This window comes from Bombus fervidus, chromosome 8 (genome assembly GCF_041682495.2).
Source record: "Bombus fervidus isolate BK054 chromosome 8, iyBomFerv1, whole genome shotgun sequence".
NCBI classification, from domain to species: Eukaryota; Metazoa; Arthropoda; class Insecta; order Hymenoptera; family Apidae; genus Bombus; species Bombus fervidus.
This window is the reverse complement of record NC_091524.1, coordinates 2,965,646-2,984,102: the sequence shown is the minus strand read 5'-3', so window position 1 is coordinate 2,984,102 and position 18,457 is coordinate 2,965,646. Positions and strand designations below refer to the sequence as shown.

Sequence of the window (18,457 nt, the reverse complement as noted above, 5' to 3'; positions counted from 1 at the left end):
TGTCTACATTACTCTATTTATGTAATTAAATTAAGCTAATCCAAAGACTAAAAACTTATATCTATAAATAATCCATTAAATACATACATTTGTTATTTTTTTTAAATATGTGAACAGTGAAAAATAATTCAGAATATTCAAACGAATTTCATCAATTTTACTTAAATGTATATCATTAATCATGTGCTTAGTTATTATAACAATACCAGTGGTACATTGTTAAGCGAACACTCCGTTGAGCTAGTTCATACATGGAAAATATATTTTATCATTACACGTGTCAGTAAAAAGAACCTTTATCTCAAGAATATTAAATAACGCGAGAGGAAAAAAAGAAATATATTCGTTCAAGTTAACATTCATTAAGAAAATCATTGTTATCACGACATAATCATCATCTTAGTCAATGATAATCTTGTATTTCGACACTGAAAGTTGCTTATATAACTTCTAAGTGTTTGAATATATTGTATTAATAATCGTTTGATAATTGAGTAGCAGGATCGGTAAGAGGAATATAGGAGACTTGCATTAGCTTTTTTTTTGTGATCGTACCATCAATGTTCTTATCTACTTGTACCAGATCTTGAAACCTCTGAAGACCTTCTATGGCAACGACCGGACAAACTAGCCGTCCACCAGGAGTTAGTTGATCTATCAACTGAAATGCAGGACAATCTTCAATCTTAATAATTTGTTACAAGAATATATAATGATATATACATATATTTATATCTTTAAGTATATTGCGGTACCTGTTGTGGTAAAGTTTCCGCTGCCGCTCCAACATGAATCGCGTTGTAAGGGGCTTCAGCGGCATATCCCAATCGGCCGTCTCCCACTAGGCGCATTTACAATGACCTGTTGTTAGTCTTTGGTCTATGTTTTATATAATGCACAGTCAAAGTCACGCAGTTGGTGGACACAGTCCTGTTTGATTCTTCGTGGCAAGGTACATACCTAATCCACGTTGGTGGATTACGATTATTTTTTACTTCAACATATCTACGTTATTTTCAAATTCTTGAATATGTGAAGTTTTCAAACGTCGTAGGAAAAAGACCAGATACTGACAAGGAATTCCTTTTTCCTTTTTCCCGACACCAACTATTCGTGAATAGAAATTGCAACAACATGTTTATAGCTTGGCATTTTCTTACCTACAAATTTAATGCGTTCTTCCTTGATGAAATGAGGACAATCTTCGCTTACGTTTTTCGTAGAGATTTCTATTAGCTCTGGAATATGATCGATCCCAACCACATGACCACGTGGACCCACCATAAATGCCATACATGCTGACAAGTAACCAGATCCTGAACCAACATCCAATGCTTTTGCTCCATCAAATAATTGGTCGGAGAGAATGGACAAGGCATATGCATGCTGAAAAACAATGTTTGTTTTACTCTAGAAGTAGGTACAGTTCTAAATTTAAAATAGTTAAATTTCTATAATTTTGCTAGTTACTATATCCAAATTTGTTATTACATATTTTTTAATCACTTGTGTAACAATAGTTTATTATATAATATGTTCGTAACCTAAATAATAAATATATATAAAGTAGTTTACTAACCATATGGGGAGCACTAATTGTAACATTGTAACCAATTTTCCTTGGTTGATCAAGATATGGATTTGATTCATGATAATAGCGTGCTCTATCTACAGCAAGCATTGCTGCTTCTGCTCTGTCCGTTGTTAAAATACCTGCTTCTAAAATGCAATTTCATAATTAAGTTCTGTATATTACCATATTGTCATATCGGTACTCAGTGTCAATTTATTAAAGTTATTACAAAGAGACTTTACCTTTTAATTTAGTTACCATTTCTTGGTTTGTAGCTCCACTGCAGTACCATGCCATGATTCAGGATATATATAAATACAATGTTGAATACAGAAAGAGGCAGCGCATCTTTCAGGAAGAACAAAAAGAAATGTTGTTGTAAAAGAAAAGTAATATGTAACAATTGATCCAAGAGAAGTTTTATGAAATACTGTGATCTATGTAATAATATCATAAGTGAGGTAACATAACAAATAAAAACATATCATGAATGTCATATTTAATTTGTATATATTCATAAAACTTTTCCAAGTTTCTTTCGAAATTGAGATGTTAAGCAAATTGAAAGTGTCTGCAATATTTCTTTGAGTAGCTAAGAAGATATCTTTATAATACAGGTTGAACAAGTTAAGGAGTTTAGAACTCAAGATTCGAATAAATTTTTTCTCTTAGCGCATATAAGACAAAGAAAGTATGAAGAAAGAGCTATAGTAAAAGACGAGATAGAAGAATATATTATGTTATTAAAAAAATATCTCTTTTACTAATTAAAATTAACATTGCCAGCATTTGTCAGTATAATATTGCCATTTATATTTTTGAAAAGACAAAATTATTATTTTAAATGCAAATTCATTTCTATAATTTAACAATATTTATTTAGAAATGATGTGAATTTCCGTTTGTCTTTTTTGGTATTTTAACGATTTTGCGTATATAGAACACAAAGGAAAGTTTTGTTAGGTTAAGTACCTGTTTCGCTGTTATCTAGCCAGATACGTTCTGACGTATTGCATCAGTGTGTGCATAGTTACAACCACATACATATTTAATGTAAGTACACGCTTTCGTACGTCGCGTCTCTTCGCGCAAGTACTCATCCTTTTACGAATCGAGTATCGCACGATAGTTATCAGTCATTGCTGATGTTAAATATGTGTTGTATATATTTAACTAACTATATAATATTTTTATCAAAAATGATCTATTTGTTTTTTCGATATTCTAAAAGCAAAACGATAGAAAGAAAAAAATAATAAGAATTTCTCAAGCAATAAATAAATTTCATAAAAGTATCGAAGAATGTTTAGTATCCGAACCAATTAGTCTTACGCGATTGAGCAACTTGTGCTATTTAATTTTATAAACAAACCTGCCACAAAATTCTAAAATATTCAATATTTAAACTAACTAATAAATTTCCTGCAAAGTAGAAGAATGTCCAATATTTAAACTGCTAAATAAATTTCTTACGAAACATGCAAACATTCATCTTCGATTCCAACGTATGATGGAGAACGCGGATCATCGATTGAATAAAGAATCGCGAACTATATCGAAGCCTTTGTGATGAACGCCTTCGCGGCGTGTAATTAAAAAATGCCAACGCTCGGATTAAGAAATTTACCATGAACGGTTCTTTTATTTTATCAAATAATCGCTCTAATTAGTGGAATTTTACTTGTCATTGTAAAATTGCAATATATAACATAAGTACTTACATAGTTATTTGTGATATTATCATGGTATTGTCGCATGACGAATTCGCGTGGAATTATGCACCAAAAATTGATATGTACATGGGAGTACATAAATTAATTTAAAACCCTTCGCTTGAAGATACTGGTAGGAGATCATAAATTAATCCCGAGTTAAGAGCCGGTAGCATAGATCTAGCAGTAAATCATATCGGAATGTTTAATTATGTTGTGGTGACGATAGTGAAACGGTTTTATTTGCAGAATTGAAAATATTTTTCGTAAGCTTGTAACAACTATTAAAGTTCATATTTAATAGCAAAACAAAGAACTAATATACAAAAGAATAATGAGAATTTATATTGTTATAAGAATTGAATTTAAATTTGCGAAAAATAAGAATGGAAAAGTAAAAAGGAACAGTGGGGAAAGTGATTATGACAAATACGTGATTGTTTGTCGAGTACACATAGAATAAGGGAACTAGGCGAAATAAAAGATAAGAGAACTATATTTGACTTATTCGAGTTCAGTAATGAAACGATTACCGATCGGTATAAATTGAACAAAGTACCGAAGTTTTGGCAGCAGAAAGACTGCGTTAACGTACAGGGAAAGGAAACCGTTTATTAGGAAGATGGAATAGAAAAGTTCTCCAGTAGTAAGGATTTTGAACGGGTAGGTGGGCAAGCACACAGACAGACAGACAGACAGACAGACAGGAGAGCACGTATTTTGTTTTGGGATAAAGAAGCATTGGAATAGGGGAATCGAGCGAGAAAAAGGTAGGGTGAGATAAATAAAAAGAAAGTTATAAGGGAAGCAATGGTCAAGGGGAGTAGGATAGACGAGCCAGGGAGGTTTCGACAACTTCTCGTTGCGCTAATCGGTGAGTATCGTCGAATAGATGGGAGTGAAGGTAGGCATAGCTTATAATAGAGAGAACTAGAAGTAATAACGTATTCTTTTCTAGTAAACATCTCATCTTTGTCGCTTGGAACAATGATAGGTTGGCTATCGCCAACGATACCGCAACTACAAAGTGAAAATCCGCCGGTGGGTAACGAGCCGATGACAAACGAAGCAGTATCCTGGTTGACCGGGATCACATGCATAACAGCTGCTTTAACGAGTTTGATAGTCGGCACGATAGCAAATAGATTCGGGCGTAAGATGACCGGTTATTTGATGGCTTTCGCACTTTGTTCCAATTGGTTGTTTATTATCATCGCGACGCAACAAATGTACTTATTTATCGCGCGTTTATTTGCGGGTATATCTGGTGGGATGACATTGTTTTTGGTGCCGTTGTACGTGTCTGAAATCGCAAGCGATAGAATACGCGGAATGTTAGGCAGCCTACTGGTATTCTTGTTGAATGGCGGCATTCTTCTTGGCTATATACTTGGAGCTCTGCTCTCATATCGGTTATTCTCGATCACAATGCTTGCATTACCTTTATTGTATATCGCGCTGTTTTCTTTCGTACCGGAATCGCCTGTGTATTTGTTGCGACGCAATCGAATCAACGAAGCGGCTAGGTAAGCATGGGCAATTCTTTCGCGATCAAACGGACGCGTGCAAAGTTTACAATTTCGGCGCGACGTTCTTCTTCGTATTTCCTGTAGGTCTCTAACATGGTTGAGAGGCGGACACAAGCCGACGATGGAGCGAGAAATGTTGCGTTTACAGGAAGAAGCGAAAGAGTTTGACGTTCCGGGACAATCGACGAACAAGCTGTCAGAAATGTTTCGAGACCAAGCAACGATCAAAGGATTCTTCATTACACTGGGGCTATTCGGTGGACAACAACTTGCCGGGATATTTATTATGGTAAGAAAACATTCGCACGACTGTATACGTTGGTCAGTTTTTTTATGTTGACATGTTTCTTTTCTTTTTCATAGATAAGCTATACAGAAACGATATTTAAGATATCAGGAAGTTCACTGTCACCGAACAGTTCGGCAATTATCGTGGGCGTGATTCAAGTGTTCGGCTCGTGCTTATCTACCACGTTGGTGGAAAGAGTTGGTAGAAGACCGTTGCTTTTAACCTCCTGTTTAGGGATGGGTATATGCCACTTTGTGCTCGGAATGTTCTGTTACCTGCAAACGCTTGGATACGATGTTAGCCAGTTCAGTTGGATTTCAATAGTAGCCTTGTCCATTTATATGATCACATACAGTTTAGGTATGGGACCAGGTCCATACGTGATCTCTTCGGAAATACTTAGTAGAGATGTTGCGAGTTCCATAATAACTCTCGGGATGTTTACCACTTGGGGCATGGCGTTCGTCACCGTTAAGTTGTTTCCAAGTGTACTCGCTTTGTTAGGTATGCACGGCTGTTTCTTTCTGTTCGGGATCTTTTGCGCGATTACTTTCGTGTTTATTTTTATTCTTATCCCAGAAACGAAGGGGCAACCTCGTCAAGTAATTTTGGATCGACTTAACGGTATTTTTTATTCGATAGACAATAAACGATATGTTTCGTCAAATGAAATTGCTAAAAGAAATGCACCGTTACCTGAACTAATTTGAGAACATTGTAAATAACGCTTTTCACCATTCGTCAGTCGGATGAGATATTAGATTTTGTCAAAGTATCTAATCGTATAGTAAACATATTCGTATGTAGCGGAAAAAGGAACAGAAAAGGAAATAAAAAATGAATTGAATGAAGAGTAATTGTCATCTGTTATGTAACTTGTGTTACATAAATTACCAATGAAAAAGATATCTCATCTTATATTATCATTTCATACATGTGATATCTGTTTTTAAACATGCTTAAAATATAACGATCTTATTTGGATTTTGTTTGTATTTGCCTAGTAAGAATCTGCAAGTTGTAAAAAAATAATAGAATCATTGAGTTCTTGGGATAATTTATACTAAATGAACGGTGTAATTTCGAAAGAACACAAGAATGATATGTTCGTCCGATTAAAATGAGTATAACGTGTAACATTCGATCAAACACACGTTAATCATCGGCACGATTATTATCAGTCATCGGTTAATCTCTGTCGTACATTTCTATTACCAACTTTTCGTTTCTTAAATTTAGTTGGTTGTCCATCATCGTCACTGTCAGCTACGTCGATTTGCGTGATAATCTTTTCTTTGAAAGTTCTTTGCACCGACGTCGGTTCTGTTTTCTCAAAGACTGGTAATTGTAATTGCACTTGCTTTTGCTGTGGCAACTGAAAATCCACCGGTTTCGTTTCGCTGAAACGGAACATGTTCGAACGTTGTTTTATTTGTTAATTTATCTAATGATTATTTATTTCTCTCTTTTCCTTTTACCCTCTTTATGTTTTATATGCGTGTGTTATTTCTGAACAATACTTACATCTTTTGAACAGTTTGCCAAGGTCCATATGGATGTGATTTTAGCGGAATGCTATAATCTCGCCTATACGGTCGGCTTTCCTCTTCGGTTCCGGTTTCCGTTTTCTCTGTTGTATTTTCATTTGTTCCCAGTTGTGATTGGGTACCGGGTACCTTTCTCAGTTCCTTCAACTTTTGTCTCTCGGCATTGGCCCGTTTCTCTTCGAGGATGTCCGCATTTGCGATCGCTTCTTCCTTATCCAATTGTTTTAATAATTCCTCTTGAAGCGCTTGTTCCTTTGCTTCTTCTTCTTGTTCCGCGAACGTCATGTATCCTTCCTCTGGTGGATCCCAAACGGATTCTAGCGTACAAAATATATACCAAGAGAACTATAATTAACAGAAGCGGAGAATTATGCAAAAAGTAAAAAAGAAAAAGAGAAGGGAAAAGAGAAAAAAATACGAAGTAGAAAAAGTTTGAAATTAATATACATACATACACGGATATAATATGTACTCACCGTTGCTTTCGATGTGCCAGTAATATGTGTACCCTTCGGGACTGAGAGCTTCGTACCAAAGTTTTTGAACAGGTTTCGCAGGACGATCGTCTTCCACAATTTTTTTCCCTTTTCCTTTTCCCTTTCCTATTCTGCTTTTCCCTTGATTCCTATTATCGCCTCTTTGTTGAGATTTCGATTGTTGTGTTGTATGTCTCGAGAGAGTTGGATCACATGGATCGACTTCCTGAGAAAACTGAAATGTTACAGTGTCTGTTGTTGTAGTTATTGAAAGCTTTCACGGATGAGTACGTTAAAGAGGTTGTTCAGAATAGGACGATCGATTGGTATTTCAATTCCCACCTGTTGATTTTCACCTTTAAACTTAAACTGTGTTTCTGTAGTGACTGTCGCTACACGATTGAAATTCGACGGCACCTGCAATGTACGCATTTTCTCCTTTCTTTTTCCTTTTGTCAAAAACGAATTAAGATGACGAAAGATTCCATTAATGCAATGCTTTCATTAATATAGGTAATGTCAAATACTCACGTCTTTTGTGTCTAACCGATTGAATTTCTCTTTGATGATTCTGTCCGCGGTCATATCTCTCGTATTGTTTTCTACATCCTTCAAATATGCGGCCATAGCTGCCTAAATGTGAGAAACAAAGAGAAACAATTAACTATTTTAAATGCTTGTTGAATAACACATTGCACATTTTTTATTTCATTAACAGCACGCGCGTACGCAGATCTAAAAAATAAAAAGAACGTACATTCTCCATTTTCTTAATATCGCCTTCGATTTTCTTGTTTTGCTTCGCCTGTTTTGCACTGTTTTTGTGGATTTCCTTAAGTCGTTTGCTAACATTTTCCTTGTGCTTCTTACCACCTTCGTGAAAATCGATACTAGGTTTATTGTCAGCAATCCAACACTTACAGAAGTCACAAAATTTACGGCCTTGAGACTTCCAGTAGTCCGCCCTGGAACAAAATTTAATACAACTCCTACGTATCTTTCTTCTCTTTCTTTTCGCATACCATATACGATGTCCCATACGCCAACGAGACAATCTGGATTACTCTTGCGGTAAGACAAATTATTGAGAGAGAAAGAAGAGGAGGAAAGAAACGAGTGATTAATAACGTTCGTTGGAAATTATTTGGCAATTAGACAATCATTTCGTAGCTTTGGGAATTACTGAAATTTACATGATCGGATGATTGCGTTCGTTCGTTTGAACGTGTTTTGTCTGCAATAATGCTCGACGTTTTTATTTTCGCTAGTCGTTCATCGAACAAATCGCAATTCCTTCAACAATGCCACGTTATGACAATAATAGAGCGTGTATTAATAGTAACATAAGTCTATAAATAGGTAGCGGGAAGATTAAGGTTGGCCAACTAGCTAATCGTCTAGGAGCCAATTGGTACCCTGGTATCTTTGTGTTAGGTGCATCGTTCGTACTTTCCGCAATACTCTGTCGCAACATTATGACTATTAAACACGTTCATTTCATAGTACACGTGGCAACAACTTTATCTATCTATAATTGACGACCTTTTTCCTGCTGATTTCTCGATAGGACGTTCGGTGTACGTAATTGTTCGCAGCGAGGGCGAGGGCAAAATTCTTCGAGGCACGAAATCCACCAGCATCCTCGCCAGTCGAACGTATAGCACGCGAATAGAACCGTCAGCCACGATGCCGTTCTTGTAATCGGCCAACACCAGAGTATATTTCCGTGCTTACTTTTTGGCATGAGTGTTTGATCAAGATAGGCGTTTATATCCAAAGCGGGTGGAATTTTTTCGAGAATGATCGTACACATCTTTAAATGATGCTGACAGAGGGAAACAGAGATTCGTTTTAAGCAATCGTCCAATCGTATGACCATCCGTAGGACGTAGGATGACATTGCTCAAACGGAGAATTAGCTTGCGAAACTAGCTTGTTGCGAATCAGAAAAATCTTTGATAAATTTCGAGTAGCGGCCAGCCAAAAACAATTGGCACCTATGAAATGTAATTTCCACGACGACCAACGACGACGACACGACGACGACAACGATCACGATCACGACCACGACCACCACGATGTACCCATCAGGCACGCCCTTAATTTTACGCAACGATTTATTTTTAGACAGGAGAGATGGTACAGGATGGAACGTGATCGTATTTATTCATAAGTATTACATGTTCAGACGTCCAAAGTTTTTTCCTCGAAGCTTACAGACATTATCGTTACGTTATTAGATTGTTAGATCGAGGATTTGCCTGAAATTGTTTAAAAGGGAATTTCGACGGCCAAATGATTTGAAAATATATGGTGCCGTTCCGAACCGGGTTCGTTACATCGTTTTATAGCTCTACGCTCGAGCGGAAAAAAGGTTCGTGGTTTGTTCTAATTTTATCTTGGGGGGTTGTATACGTGTTTCAACGTTTAAAAGACGCGTCTTATAAACCGCGTGCAATATCAATGTCGTTACTTTGTGGCTTGTTCATCTTTTTGGCACTGTTCACGATTAACGAATACGAATATCTTTTACTAGAGAACACGAACATTTACGAGAACCTATACAATTTATAACGAGCCCAATGCTGGAAATCAATATACGCGTCAGATGAATGCATGCAGCAGCGATGTCATTCTCATTAACGATGGAACAGATACACGATATGAAAATTTTGATAAACGACCAACTGCTCCAATTCGACTCGCTCTAAATATACACACAAGTAGGGAAAATCTTTATCTTTTGTTTCACCGTTATTCCATGTGGCCTGTTTCGAGTAGTCTTATCTATGAAGCGCAAGCAACATCCTATTATGGCTCCTTACTTTCGCATTTGCGCGCTCTCTCTTTCTCTCTTTCTTCTTGCGAGTCTCTATGCACCAATATTCGATAAATGCTATTTGAGTTGTTCAATTCGATCAATGCGCATATTTTGCGTTTGTTTATCAGTGGCTGGAAGGCAGCTACGATTGGAAAGCAGGAAAATTGTTTACGATGCCTAATAGTTGAATAATTTCACTCTGATTGTCCATCGATTAACGTAAAAAGATTATCTCCCATGTATTTTTACACGAATATCTGTGCATTAATTTTCTTCAAATGGCGGGCAAATACGGAAAATCCGAAGGAGGATGCACCAGTCCATGTGGGTTTTATGGACAACGATAACACAACTATAAAACAGTGACAAACCAGTTATGTTACAATTCGGTAGTCCAGTTGGTAGGCTCAGTACAGGTTTTGAACTATTCGACGTCGATTGTACTTGTCAATGAGATGCATCAGGATTTCGGACGGTGATTCTATTGATCAATTTTCAAAACGCGGAATTTGATTACATCACTTTTTTCCGTACAACAAACAGTGATTATTAACGGCGATTAATAATAGCACAGGCACAGCGTTTTTTTCAATCGATGAGAACGCCATACATGATTGCATTGCATTGTAGTTCTATATAGGGGAAGGTCGGTAAACATCTACCAAGTACTAATAATAAATATGTAAACGGATACGATGAACGTACTTTCTACCCAAACCTTCCAACAGAAAGCTAAAAATAATCTGCACAAATTATGCTGATCGTACTACATAATTATTAGTCGATTAGCAATTGATCGTATGAATCGGAAATATATAGTGCAAATAAGAAAGAACGAGAGAAAGAAATAAAGAAAAAAAAAAGAAGAGGAAAATGATGATAACGTAAGACGGAAAGCAAAAGAAAAATATCGTAGAAAAGTATATGTATAAAATCGATGAAAAGAGCACGTGTAGATTGCAGAACGCCGTATCGTTTGACAGGAAAGTGAAATTGTGCGAGAGCACCTGGCTAGGACTAGATCTAGTCGAAAAACTGCTAGACAGTTGGATCGATCTCAAAACGCCATATTCAAAGGAATAAGTGAAAATATTTTATTTGTAATAATTTCCTTACACATCTGACACGCATACATCTATACTCACATACGCACAAATACTCGTCGTTATCTCCGTAAAGATACAGATAAGTACGCAATAATGGAAATTTGGTAGCTTTGACTATGCTGAACTAGGTTGGTCCTTTGTAGTAATTGTTCGGTCTGCGCTGCAACTCGGTTGTAAAGAAAAAAGTGAAAGAAAATATATAGATAAAAGAAGGATAAAGCAAGAAAGGAACGAAGAGAAGGAGGAAAAAGGAAAGGAAGGAAATTGTGCTATACTTGGTAATCATCAGGATTTCAGATATTTCAGAAAAATCATTTTCGTTGAATCGATACAAACGAATAAATATTTACGCGTACGTATAAGTATTAATCGCGTAGTTTGAATTGGCATTTACCGCGATGTATATACACTTTGTACGTATACCGCATTACTGGATTAATTTGAAAGTTCATTTGTTTTCGGATCGTTTATTTAAAAAAAAAGAAAGATATAATTTTAATTGAACTTAAAGAGCTGCTGAAACGCGCAACGATATACGGATCCGTAGTACGTATACACATATGGCTACATGTAAAAAAGTCTTTCGTCTTTATCTTGTAGAAAGATCGTTTTGGACCCTCGATTGAAAGCTAGATCGAAAAGGTGGCATATAAACGGCAAAAAGCATTCACGAAGAAGATTTACGATAGCGATTGACGTTGGTCGTTAGCTTCGATCTGCTCGTATGCCGACCGTTGCTGTCATAACAGCGTGAAATATGAAACAAAACTCCAAATTTCTTTAAACACCGACAAACATGTGCCGTTTTTAGGAAAAATTGATTTCTTAAAGTCTAACGAGGGAAGGAACGAAACAAGCGTTATCGGATAAACCGTGTATACATGTTACCGTATACGCCTTTACCGTGTCCTTTCTTTACGTTTCTTTTATCGTACAATCACGACTATTTGTATAATCCACGCTAGATACGTACGAATGCCAATTTCTTTTCTATTCTCGGAGCGATAAACTGTCCGAGTGCACTTACGAGAATCGCGATTGCCATTTTTCACTTCTATCAGTCTAACATCAGGTACTTGAAATACTATCGTTTACAACTCGTTCGGGTAACGCGCATCGTGTAATGGAAAAGCAATCTTTAACCGTAACTATCGATTAATAGTAGAAACACGTATGTATATCGGTTAACGTTTCGTCGAATGCGTTTTCGAACGATTTGATTATACTCGATAGTACGATTTCACGTTCGTAGTTGCTTTAAATTGGTAGTTACTTATAATATTAGGTATATTTGAAGAACGGATATGGATGGCGAAAAAAACATTGCGTATTCGAGAGAAGACTGCATAGAGGAAAAAGCAGAGAAAAAGAGGTAAAAATCGATTGGGTGGAAAAGCTAAACTAGCCGGGTGGTAACGGAATGGTATAAGGGAATGGCCCGGAATCGAGATAAAATGGGCCAGGGAGGAACTCTTTGAATCTAGATGTGGATGTGGATGGTGATCTCGTTGGCAAGCTGCTCGACGATCGACACGTATCATCCGGGTGACGTTTTCTTTTGCTTGGTCAGCTCCAAAAGGATCGGATAATGAAGGTCTGGACAATACTCCTGGCTGTGTTCCAACAACTCCAGATGCCTCGACCAAATCATTCCATCGTAACGGTCTATTCGCCGCGCGAAGAAACCTCGTTTTACCGCTGCTTCGGTGAATTGCTCGAAAGTAGATCCTCGTCTTGGCGCCATCACCAAGGCGACGCCGTCGTTTGCCAGCCAACCGTAGATCGTTTCCACCAAGTCTGACCGAGCCTCGTCGAAGAAGAGACAGTCCGCGCACAGGATCACGTCGTATAGCTTTCCCGTAAATTTTGCAACATCCTTGGCGCCGCCAGTCCAGCTCTACCGGTAAAAATTCAATTCAGAAATTCCCAAGCTTTTACCGAACACTCAAACAGCTTCGATCGAACGACGAGTGAAAATTCCGTTGCACTTTGTGGTTTTAATCAGCAACGACGGCGACGACGACGACGACAACGATCTCAATCACGATGACACAGGAACATCGATCGATCGAGCAAACGATTGATGCGGTACGAGATGTAGGAAAAAGTAACTGGTGCGGCAGCGAACGAGACATTGTGGTCGTCGTGTTCGTTGTGGATCGAATGAATTATGTAGTGGCGATAATTTATGAATCATTGACTCGGAGGTCAATTAGCGTAATGTATCGAGGAAATCGCGAGGGTATCTCGTTCAAAGGGTAAACGTTTTCACGATTCTCAAGGGAACAGAAACGGATCGCGATCGGTCAAGAGCAAGAGAAAACTCAAGTATAAAGGGTCGCGGTAGACCAACTGGAATTTGTCCGTAGCATCGTACTAGAGAAAAGCGCGCACGCGCGATTCTCGTTGATGGGAAAGCTCGAGAAAGGACGAACGCTCGAAAGCTCGCGCGCGATGCGGTGCGTTAGGTTAGCGGGGCTACCGCGTGGCGTACGTAATGCGCGCCGCGTGTTTCCATCGTGTATGGAATAGTTGCTACTTCCCTATCATCATCGGTCTACTCTATGAGGATGTGCACGAGGCGATAGAGGGGCGCGCGCGTGAACAAGACGAGACGCGTAATAGACGCGAGAAGAAGAATTCACCTTGACTCGAAGGCCGTTGGGGTGCGGGTGTGCAAACGCCCTGACCGATCTGGCTGCCCTGATCGCCCTGGCCGCTTTGGCCCATTGAACCACGCCGCAATCCACGAAATCGGTCATACCGTTCCTAAATATGATACGTCGTACGTTGTTCACGCTGGTCACGTTGCCATCTGTCAATGCGATTTCCTTCGGATCGCAGTACTTGGCGACGATCACCCCTGCCAGACAGCTCATACCGCCGCCGAGTTCGAGGACTTTTCTGTTTCGACACAGCTGTCGGTTTTTCAACAAATAGTATGCCAAACATTCCTCCGACGGCCAGACGCAGATGTTGCCGGTATTGTTGAAACCAATCAATTCGTTCGCCGTAAAATTCTTGTTTAATCGACGGATCTCTACAGTAAACAGCTTGTTCTCTAAAACTGTCGAATATTCGTACCAAACTGCGGAATCTGGATCCGCGGCACTGTTCTCCATGCGGTCGACTCTTAACAAATCGAAACTGGTGAAACGACGAACCGAGATCTCGTCCTTCGTGTCCACCGAAATTGGTTCCTGGGGACCGATCAGCGCCTTAGCGAGGATGCGCCATCGTCGTTGCGCGGTACTTTTCTTTTTCCCTATTTTGTCTTCGAGAATGCCGTCATGTCCCACTTTTTGTATTTGCGGCTCGCCGATTGTACACTTCTCGGACATTTTCTCTTTTTCCGGTCGCGCTTTCCATCGAAATGTGCTCTTTCGATGCTACGAAAGGACGCGTTTCGTACCAAACATCGAAACATGAGAACGGCCAACACCGACCGGATCATCGACATGCTTCATCGTAACGCCGTGCATTTCTTTCCTTTTCTTTTTTCTTTCTCTTAACTTCTTTTCCTTTCCTTTCCCCTTGCCTTTCGAAGTTCGACGACTAGAGATTCGGTCGGGATGAATTCGATGTCTCGGGAACGACTCTTGGTTCTTCGTTACTCTATGAAGACGGGTGAACGAGGATGAACGAGACAGGGGACACGAGCTGAGACTAAAAGCGCGAAGCCAACTTCTAACTCGCGCCACGCGGATGCCGAGCGTTCACCGCGTCCGTTTCACGCCTGCGCGCATCCTCCCGTCTCTTTTATCCGCTTTCCACTCCGCGCAACTTCACCCTCCGATACACCCCGTCCCTTTGCCCTCTCCTCCCTCACACCCCAGCCGCATTGCTCCCCCGACACCTCTCTCTGACCCATTCTCGCTTTGATTCACTGCGTCTCTTTTCTTCTCCTCGCGTTCGTTCTTCCTTCTCCCTTCGTTTCTACTTTTTCTATCCCCGTCTCTATCTCTGTCGCTCGCTCGCTGGGTCCCCTTTCGTAGGAAAAGAAAAAGTAGAAACAAAACTAAAGAAGACTAGCTTTCCACTTACAATTAACTAACGCTACAGAAATATCGTCTATTTCTGAAAATTTCGATCTTTGCCTCTTTTAAGGATAGTAGCCCGGAATCGAAACGATCCAATCAGCCAACACGTAACGTGTAAAATAAAGTTTGAAAACCGGGCGGCGCCATGAGTTCGCCGATGCTCTGCCACTCTGTCCCGACAACGTATCGAGGTTACGACAAACGTGGCGCTATTCGTGGCGCTATCCCGGAAAACTGGCAAATATATGATGATATCGTGAGAAGAGATCTTACACGATACGAGAGGCTGTGTCCCTCAAATCTTTTATTTCGCGTCCAGACAATTATTCTCTTAAACTTTTTCCAATGAAACTTCACGGCGAAAGTCAAAACATTTTTCTCAATACCGCGCTCTCATTTTCTCCGCGTTGACTTCGCTTTTTTAGTCTGCCTCCGTTCGTAAAGCGCGGTGGCAGCGCTTGCTTGTGCCTATGATTCATAAAAGTAAACAAACATCCACAGGATTATCAGGATGCAGGGATGAGACATGGCTTCGCGAAGGAAAGTGTATAGGTATGTATGTATTTATATAGCGTATCTAGTAATTATGGGTATATAGCGGACACGGCTCGGACGAGCTTTGAAATAGCACGACAAGGTATCTGTTTGAGTTGTCTGGTCGATTTTAATCGGTTCGCCTGCGGCCGATCCAATTTGCCTTAAACGAGACAGAATTTTTAACGGCATTATTACGTAAAACGTAACGCGGTAGAATACTTTACACCGTAGTGCAACTGTTATACGCGGCTTACCAGCCAAACGATTTCTATTTGTCGTTTTATGCTTGTCGAAAATATCGTTGTCAAGATGATTATTCTGAACTTAAACTCGGTCGATGGATAAACGAGGAAAAAATACTAGCTAACGAAGATGCAACGATAAAGGTAATCTCGTATTGCCGGGCGATATCGTCCAATTATTTTTGTCACGCGATTCTATCCAGCGAGATCATGTCATTTTCATCATTCCACATACAGATCAGTCGTAATATGGTTCGTTTTGCACATTCCGTAAATTGTAACAAACGTACAAGTTCGATTTGTGTATTTTCGGTAATCTTTTGTAGCGGAGCAATTTGCATGTGTCGACACGTGTATGTAGCTACCTATTGCGCTTATGCAACTGCAAAGGATAGAAAGGGAAGGGGAAAGAGAAGATAGTAGCAGATAGAGGGAGAGTTCGTCCATTCGTACATAATCTACTTACTTTATGTTATTTGACACGAATAGAAGTTGGAGACAACGATACTTCTGCTTTCATTCAAACGCTGATAGTCTCTGTTTGCCAAGACGCATATAGATTTTCTCGCACCTCGTTAAAACGCGAATTAACCAATAAGATATGCGGAAACGAATCTTTTCCTTACATTTACTTTCGAGTTAAGGAAATCGACATTTGGTGAAACTATAAACTTTGATGGAACTGCTATCTCCTCTCTGATTTTGACGATTTTCGAATATATTATAAAAATCAACATTTTGAACGGCTTCTTCCTATAAATATAACCGACGGTTGGCCTTAGTTTCCAAGATATTTGCGAAAAACTATCGGCATCACTACAATGAATTCTGCCTATAATTGTGCGTCCATAACAGCGTATGCCCCATTATTGGTTGTTGGCCGCGTCACGGCGCGACGCCTGGATAAAGTGACATTTAATTCAAACCTATATAAACTATACACAAAAGATAAAAATTAGATTTGGGTTAGGCGTTATTTTATCCGACCGTCGTGCTGTGAGGTGGTTGGCAACCAATAATGATGAAAACGCTGCTGCGGACGCACAATATAGGCAGAATTCACCATGATGATACCGACAGTTTCTTGCGAATATTTTGGAAACTAAGATCGACTATCGTATATATGCATAGGAAGTAGTTGTTCAAAATGTTGATGTCTGTAACATACTTCAAAATCTTTGAAATCGGAGAAGAGGTAGCTTTTCTGCAGTTTCTCCTTACATTCCTTTTCTGTTGAATTAAATACAACTTAATGCGATGTTCGATATAAAACATTCGAAATATAGCAATGAAAGTTAATCATTTCTAGAAATGTCGTTGAATATCTATTTTTCTCTGAGAGGAAATCGGTTGACGACAATACGAACAGAATAGGAAAAGTAAACAGCTCCTGAAAGAACGAGGCATGGTGAATGATACAATACAATACGAAACGATATGATACGAGCCGATCCGATTTGAATCGACGAGGTTGCCAATAGGCAAGTCGGTAAGAAGTACTGAAATGGTTTCGTGCTTGTCTTTCAGTGCAATACGGTGATCTTGTATTCTTGCGGTGGTCTCCTGGCAGACCCTCTCGACGCATTGCGTCTAATTTGATCGAAACTCGAAACTAGCTAAACTCTCTTTTACTTCTTTCTCTTGGTTCTCTCTTTTCCGCTCACCAAATCCTATCTTTTTCGCTACTTTTTCCGTTTTATTTTTATTACTGTATCAAAACTCCTAACGTATCAGCACTATTGACTTTTTCCACGACTGTCCTTGTGCTCGTTTCATCGACGCTTATTGCACAAAAATTTGCCAACAGCATAACGATTGCCAACATTTCTATTAGTATTATCGCGTTCTGTTCTGTTCCATAACGAGTACAAAATACTTAGTATTATAACTGCCCATTGTTCTATTTAAAAATATTGAACTTTTAGGTTAGAAGAAACTGCAATGCGAATTTTAAACGAATCAGAAACCAGTTATGTGTGTAGTGTAATAATGAAAAAAGGAGTCCGGCATGACAAGATGCGATGATGTTTATTGAATATGTATTTTTTATGTATTCATGTAAAGATATGTATACATACATACAAGTGTAAAGCGAGAAAGAGAAGCAACAAATAAGAATGTTCGATGTATATACGTATATATGTATAAGTATTCATATAAATGAATATATATATAATGTGTGTTTACTATAAAAAAAAGTTGTATAATACTGTACTTACATCTTTTAAGTCCCGGAGAAGGATTCCTAATGCGTCTTCATTGATTATGAACAACGAAATAAATAGAGTCTATAAACTGTCTTTTTTCAAATCGCTTGAAAATCTAACCTCAAAAAGTTAAGCACATTTATTCGAAATATTTTTAAATTTTGATTTGCTTCATTGACATTTCCTTCGCGTTGTATAACATTTTCATTAAACTAAGATAGGTTCCTCTATAAAAAAAAGCGTATGTAAACGTAAAAGTAAACGAAAACACCGCTCGTACGATATCACCGTATGAAACACACATAAAAGCGAAACAGCTGATGGCGTAGGGCGTAGGTGATATAAACTGTAAAGTATGTACCAAACGGTTGCAAATAG

General features: G+C 38.7%; 4 protein-coding genes across 6 annotated transcripts; 1 reads left to right on the top strand and 3 right to left on the bottom strand.

Annotated features, from left to right (window-relative positions):
• Positions 1 to 134: 134 nt before the first annotated feature.
• Positions 135 to 2,673, bottom strand: LOC139989980 (protein-L-isoaspartate(D-aspartate) O-methyltransferase). 2 transcript variants are annotated; one of them, XM_072008755.1, is made up of 6 exons: positions 2,550 to 2,673; positions 1,816 to 1,921; positions 1,580 to 1,719; positions 1,161 to 1,386; positions 756 to 841; positions 135 to 661 (listed from the first exon to the last, which is right to left on the bottom strand). In XM_072008755.1, the coding sequence occupies exons 2-6, from the start codon at positions 1,868 to 1,870 to the stop codon at positions 473 to 475; spliced, it is 696 nt and encodes a 231-aa protein (XP_071864856.1). In that variant the 5' UTR covers positions 1,871 to 1,921; positions 2,550 to 2,673; the 3' UTR covers positions 135 to 472. The 2 variants fall into 2 exon arrangements, with proteins under 2 accessions (XP_071864856.1, XP_071864857.1); XM_072008756.1 differs by having other exon boundaries at positions 2,546 to 2,634.
• Positions 2,674 to 3,811: 1,138 nt separating this feature from the next.
• On the top strand, positions 3,812 to 6,295 carry LOC139990258 (facilitated trehalose transporter Tret1). Its single transcript, XM_072009377.1, has 4 exons — positions 3,812 to 4,159; positions 4,244 to 4,811; positions 4,899 to 5,103; positions 5,178 to 6,295. The coding sequence occupies exons 1-4, from the start codon at positions 4,096 to 4,098 to the stop codon at positions 5,811 to 5,813; spliced, it is 1,473 nt and encodes a 490-aa protein (XP_071865478.1). The 5' UTR covers positions 3,812 to 4,095; the 3' UTR covers positions 5,814 to 6,295.
• LOC139990264 (uncharacterized) lies at positions 6,001 to 18,384 on the bottom strand. Of its 2 annotated transcripts, XM_072009385.1 has the most exons (7): positions 18,092 to 18,384; positions 7,884 to 8,091; positions 7,658 to 7,759; positions 7,469 to 7,543; positions 7,127 to 7,361; positions 6,628 to 6,967; positions 6,001 to 6,503 (listed from the first exon to the last, which is right to left on the bottom strand). In XM_072009385.1, coding segments are annotated over exons 1-7 (1,185 nt in total). In that variant the 5' UTR covers positions 18,094 to 18,384; the 3' UTR covers positions 6,001 to 6,280. The 2 variants fall into 2 exon arrangements, with proteins under 2 accessions (XP_071865486.1, XP_071865487.1); XM_072009386.1 differs by lacking the exon at positions 7,469 to 7,543.
• Positions 11,018 to 14,763, bottom strand: LOC139990266 (calmodulin-lysine N-methyltransferase). The gene is made up of 2 exons (XM_072009388.1): positions 13,699 to 14,763; positions 11,018 to 12,950 (listed from the first exon to the last, which is right to left on the bottom strand). Exons 1-2 carry the CDS (start codon positions 14,392 to 14,394, stop codon positions 12,591 to 12,593), a joined length of 1,056 nt encoding a protein of 351 aa, XP_071865489.1. The 5' UTR covers positions 14,395 to 14,763; the 3' UTR covers positions 11,018 to 12,590.
• Positions 18,385 to 18,457: the final 73 nt, after the last annotated feature.

Bases quoted from the DNA above. Each gene is read 5' to 3' on its own strand.
- LOC139989980 (XM_072008755.1), bottom strand. From the start codon at position 1,870: ATGGCATGGTACTGCAGTGGAGCTACAAACCAAGAAATGGTAACTAAA. The intron at 1,720-1,815 runs GTAAAGTCTCTT...ATTGCATTTTAG, and splicing joins AATGGTAACTAAATTAAAAG to AAGCAGGTATTTTAACAACG. The intron at 662-755 runs GTACCGCAATAT...CCTGCATTTCAG, and splicing joins CGGAAACTTTACCACAACAG to TTGATAGATCAACTAACTCC.
- LOC139990258 (XM_072009377.1), top strand. From the start codon at position 4,096: ATGGTCAAGGGGAGTAGGATAGACGAGCCAGGGAGGTTTCGACAACTT. The intron at 4,812-4,898 runs GTAAGCATGGGC...TATTTCCTGTAG, and splicing joins CGAATCAACGAAGCGGCTAG to GTCTCTAACATGGTTGAGAG. The intron at 5,104-5,177 runs GTAAGAAAACAT...TCTTTTTCATAG, and splicing joins TTGCCGGGATATTTATTATG to ATAAGCTATACAGAAACGAT.
- LOC139990266 (XM_072009388.1), bottom strand. From the start codon at position 14,394: ATGTCCGAGAAGTGTACAATCGGCGAGCCGCAAATACAAAAAGTGGGA. The intron at 12,951-13,698 runs GTGAATTCTTCT...TTTTACCGGTAG, and splicing joins CCAACGGCCTTCGAGTCAAG to AGCTGGACTGGCGGCGCCAA.
- LOC139990264 (XM_072009385.1), bottom strand. The intron at 7,760-7,883 runs GTACGTTCTTTT...TCTCACATTTAG, and splicing joins ATATTAAGAAAATGGAGAAT to GCAGCTATGGCCGCATATTT. The intron at 7,362-7,468 runs GTGGGAATTGAA...GTAACATTTCAG, and splicing joins TTAAAGGTGAAAATCAACAG to TTTTCTCAGGAAGTCGATCC.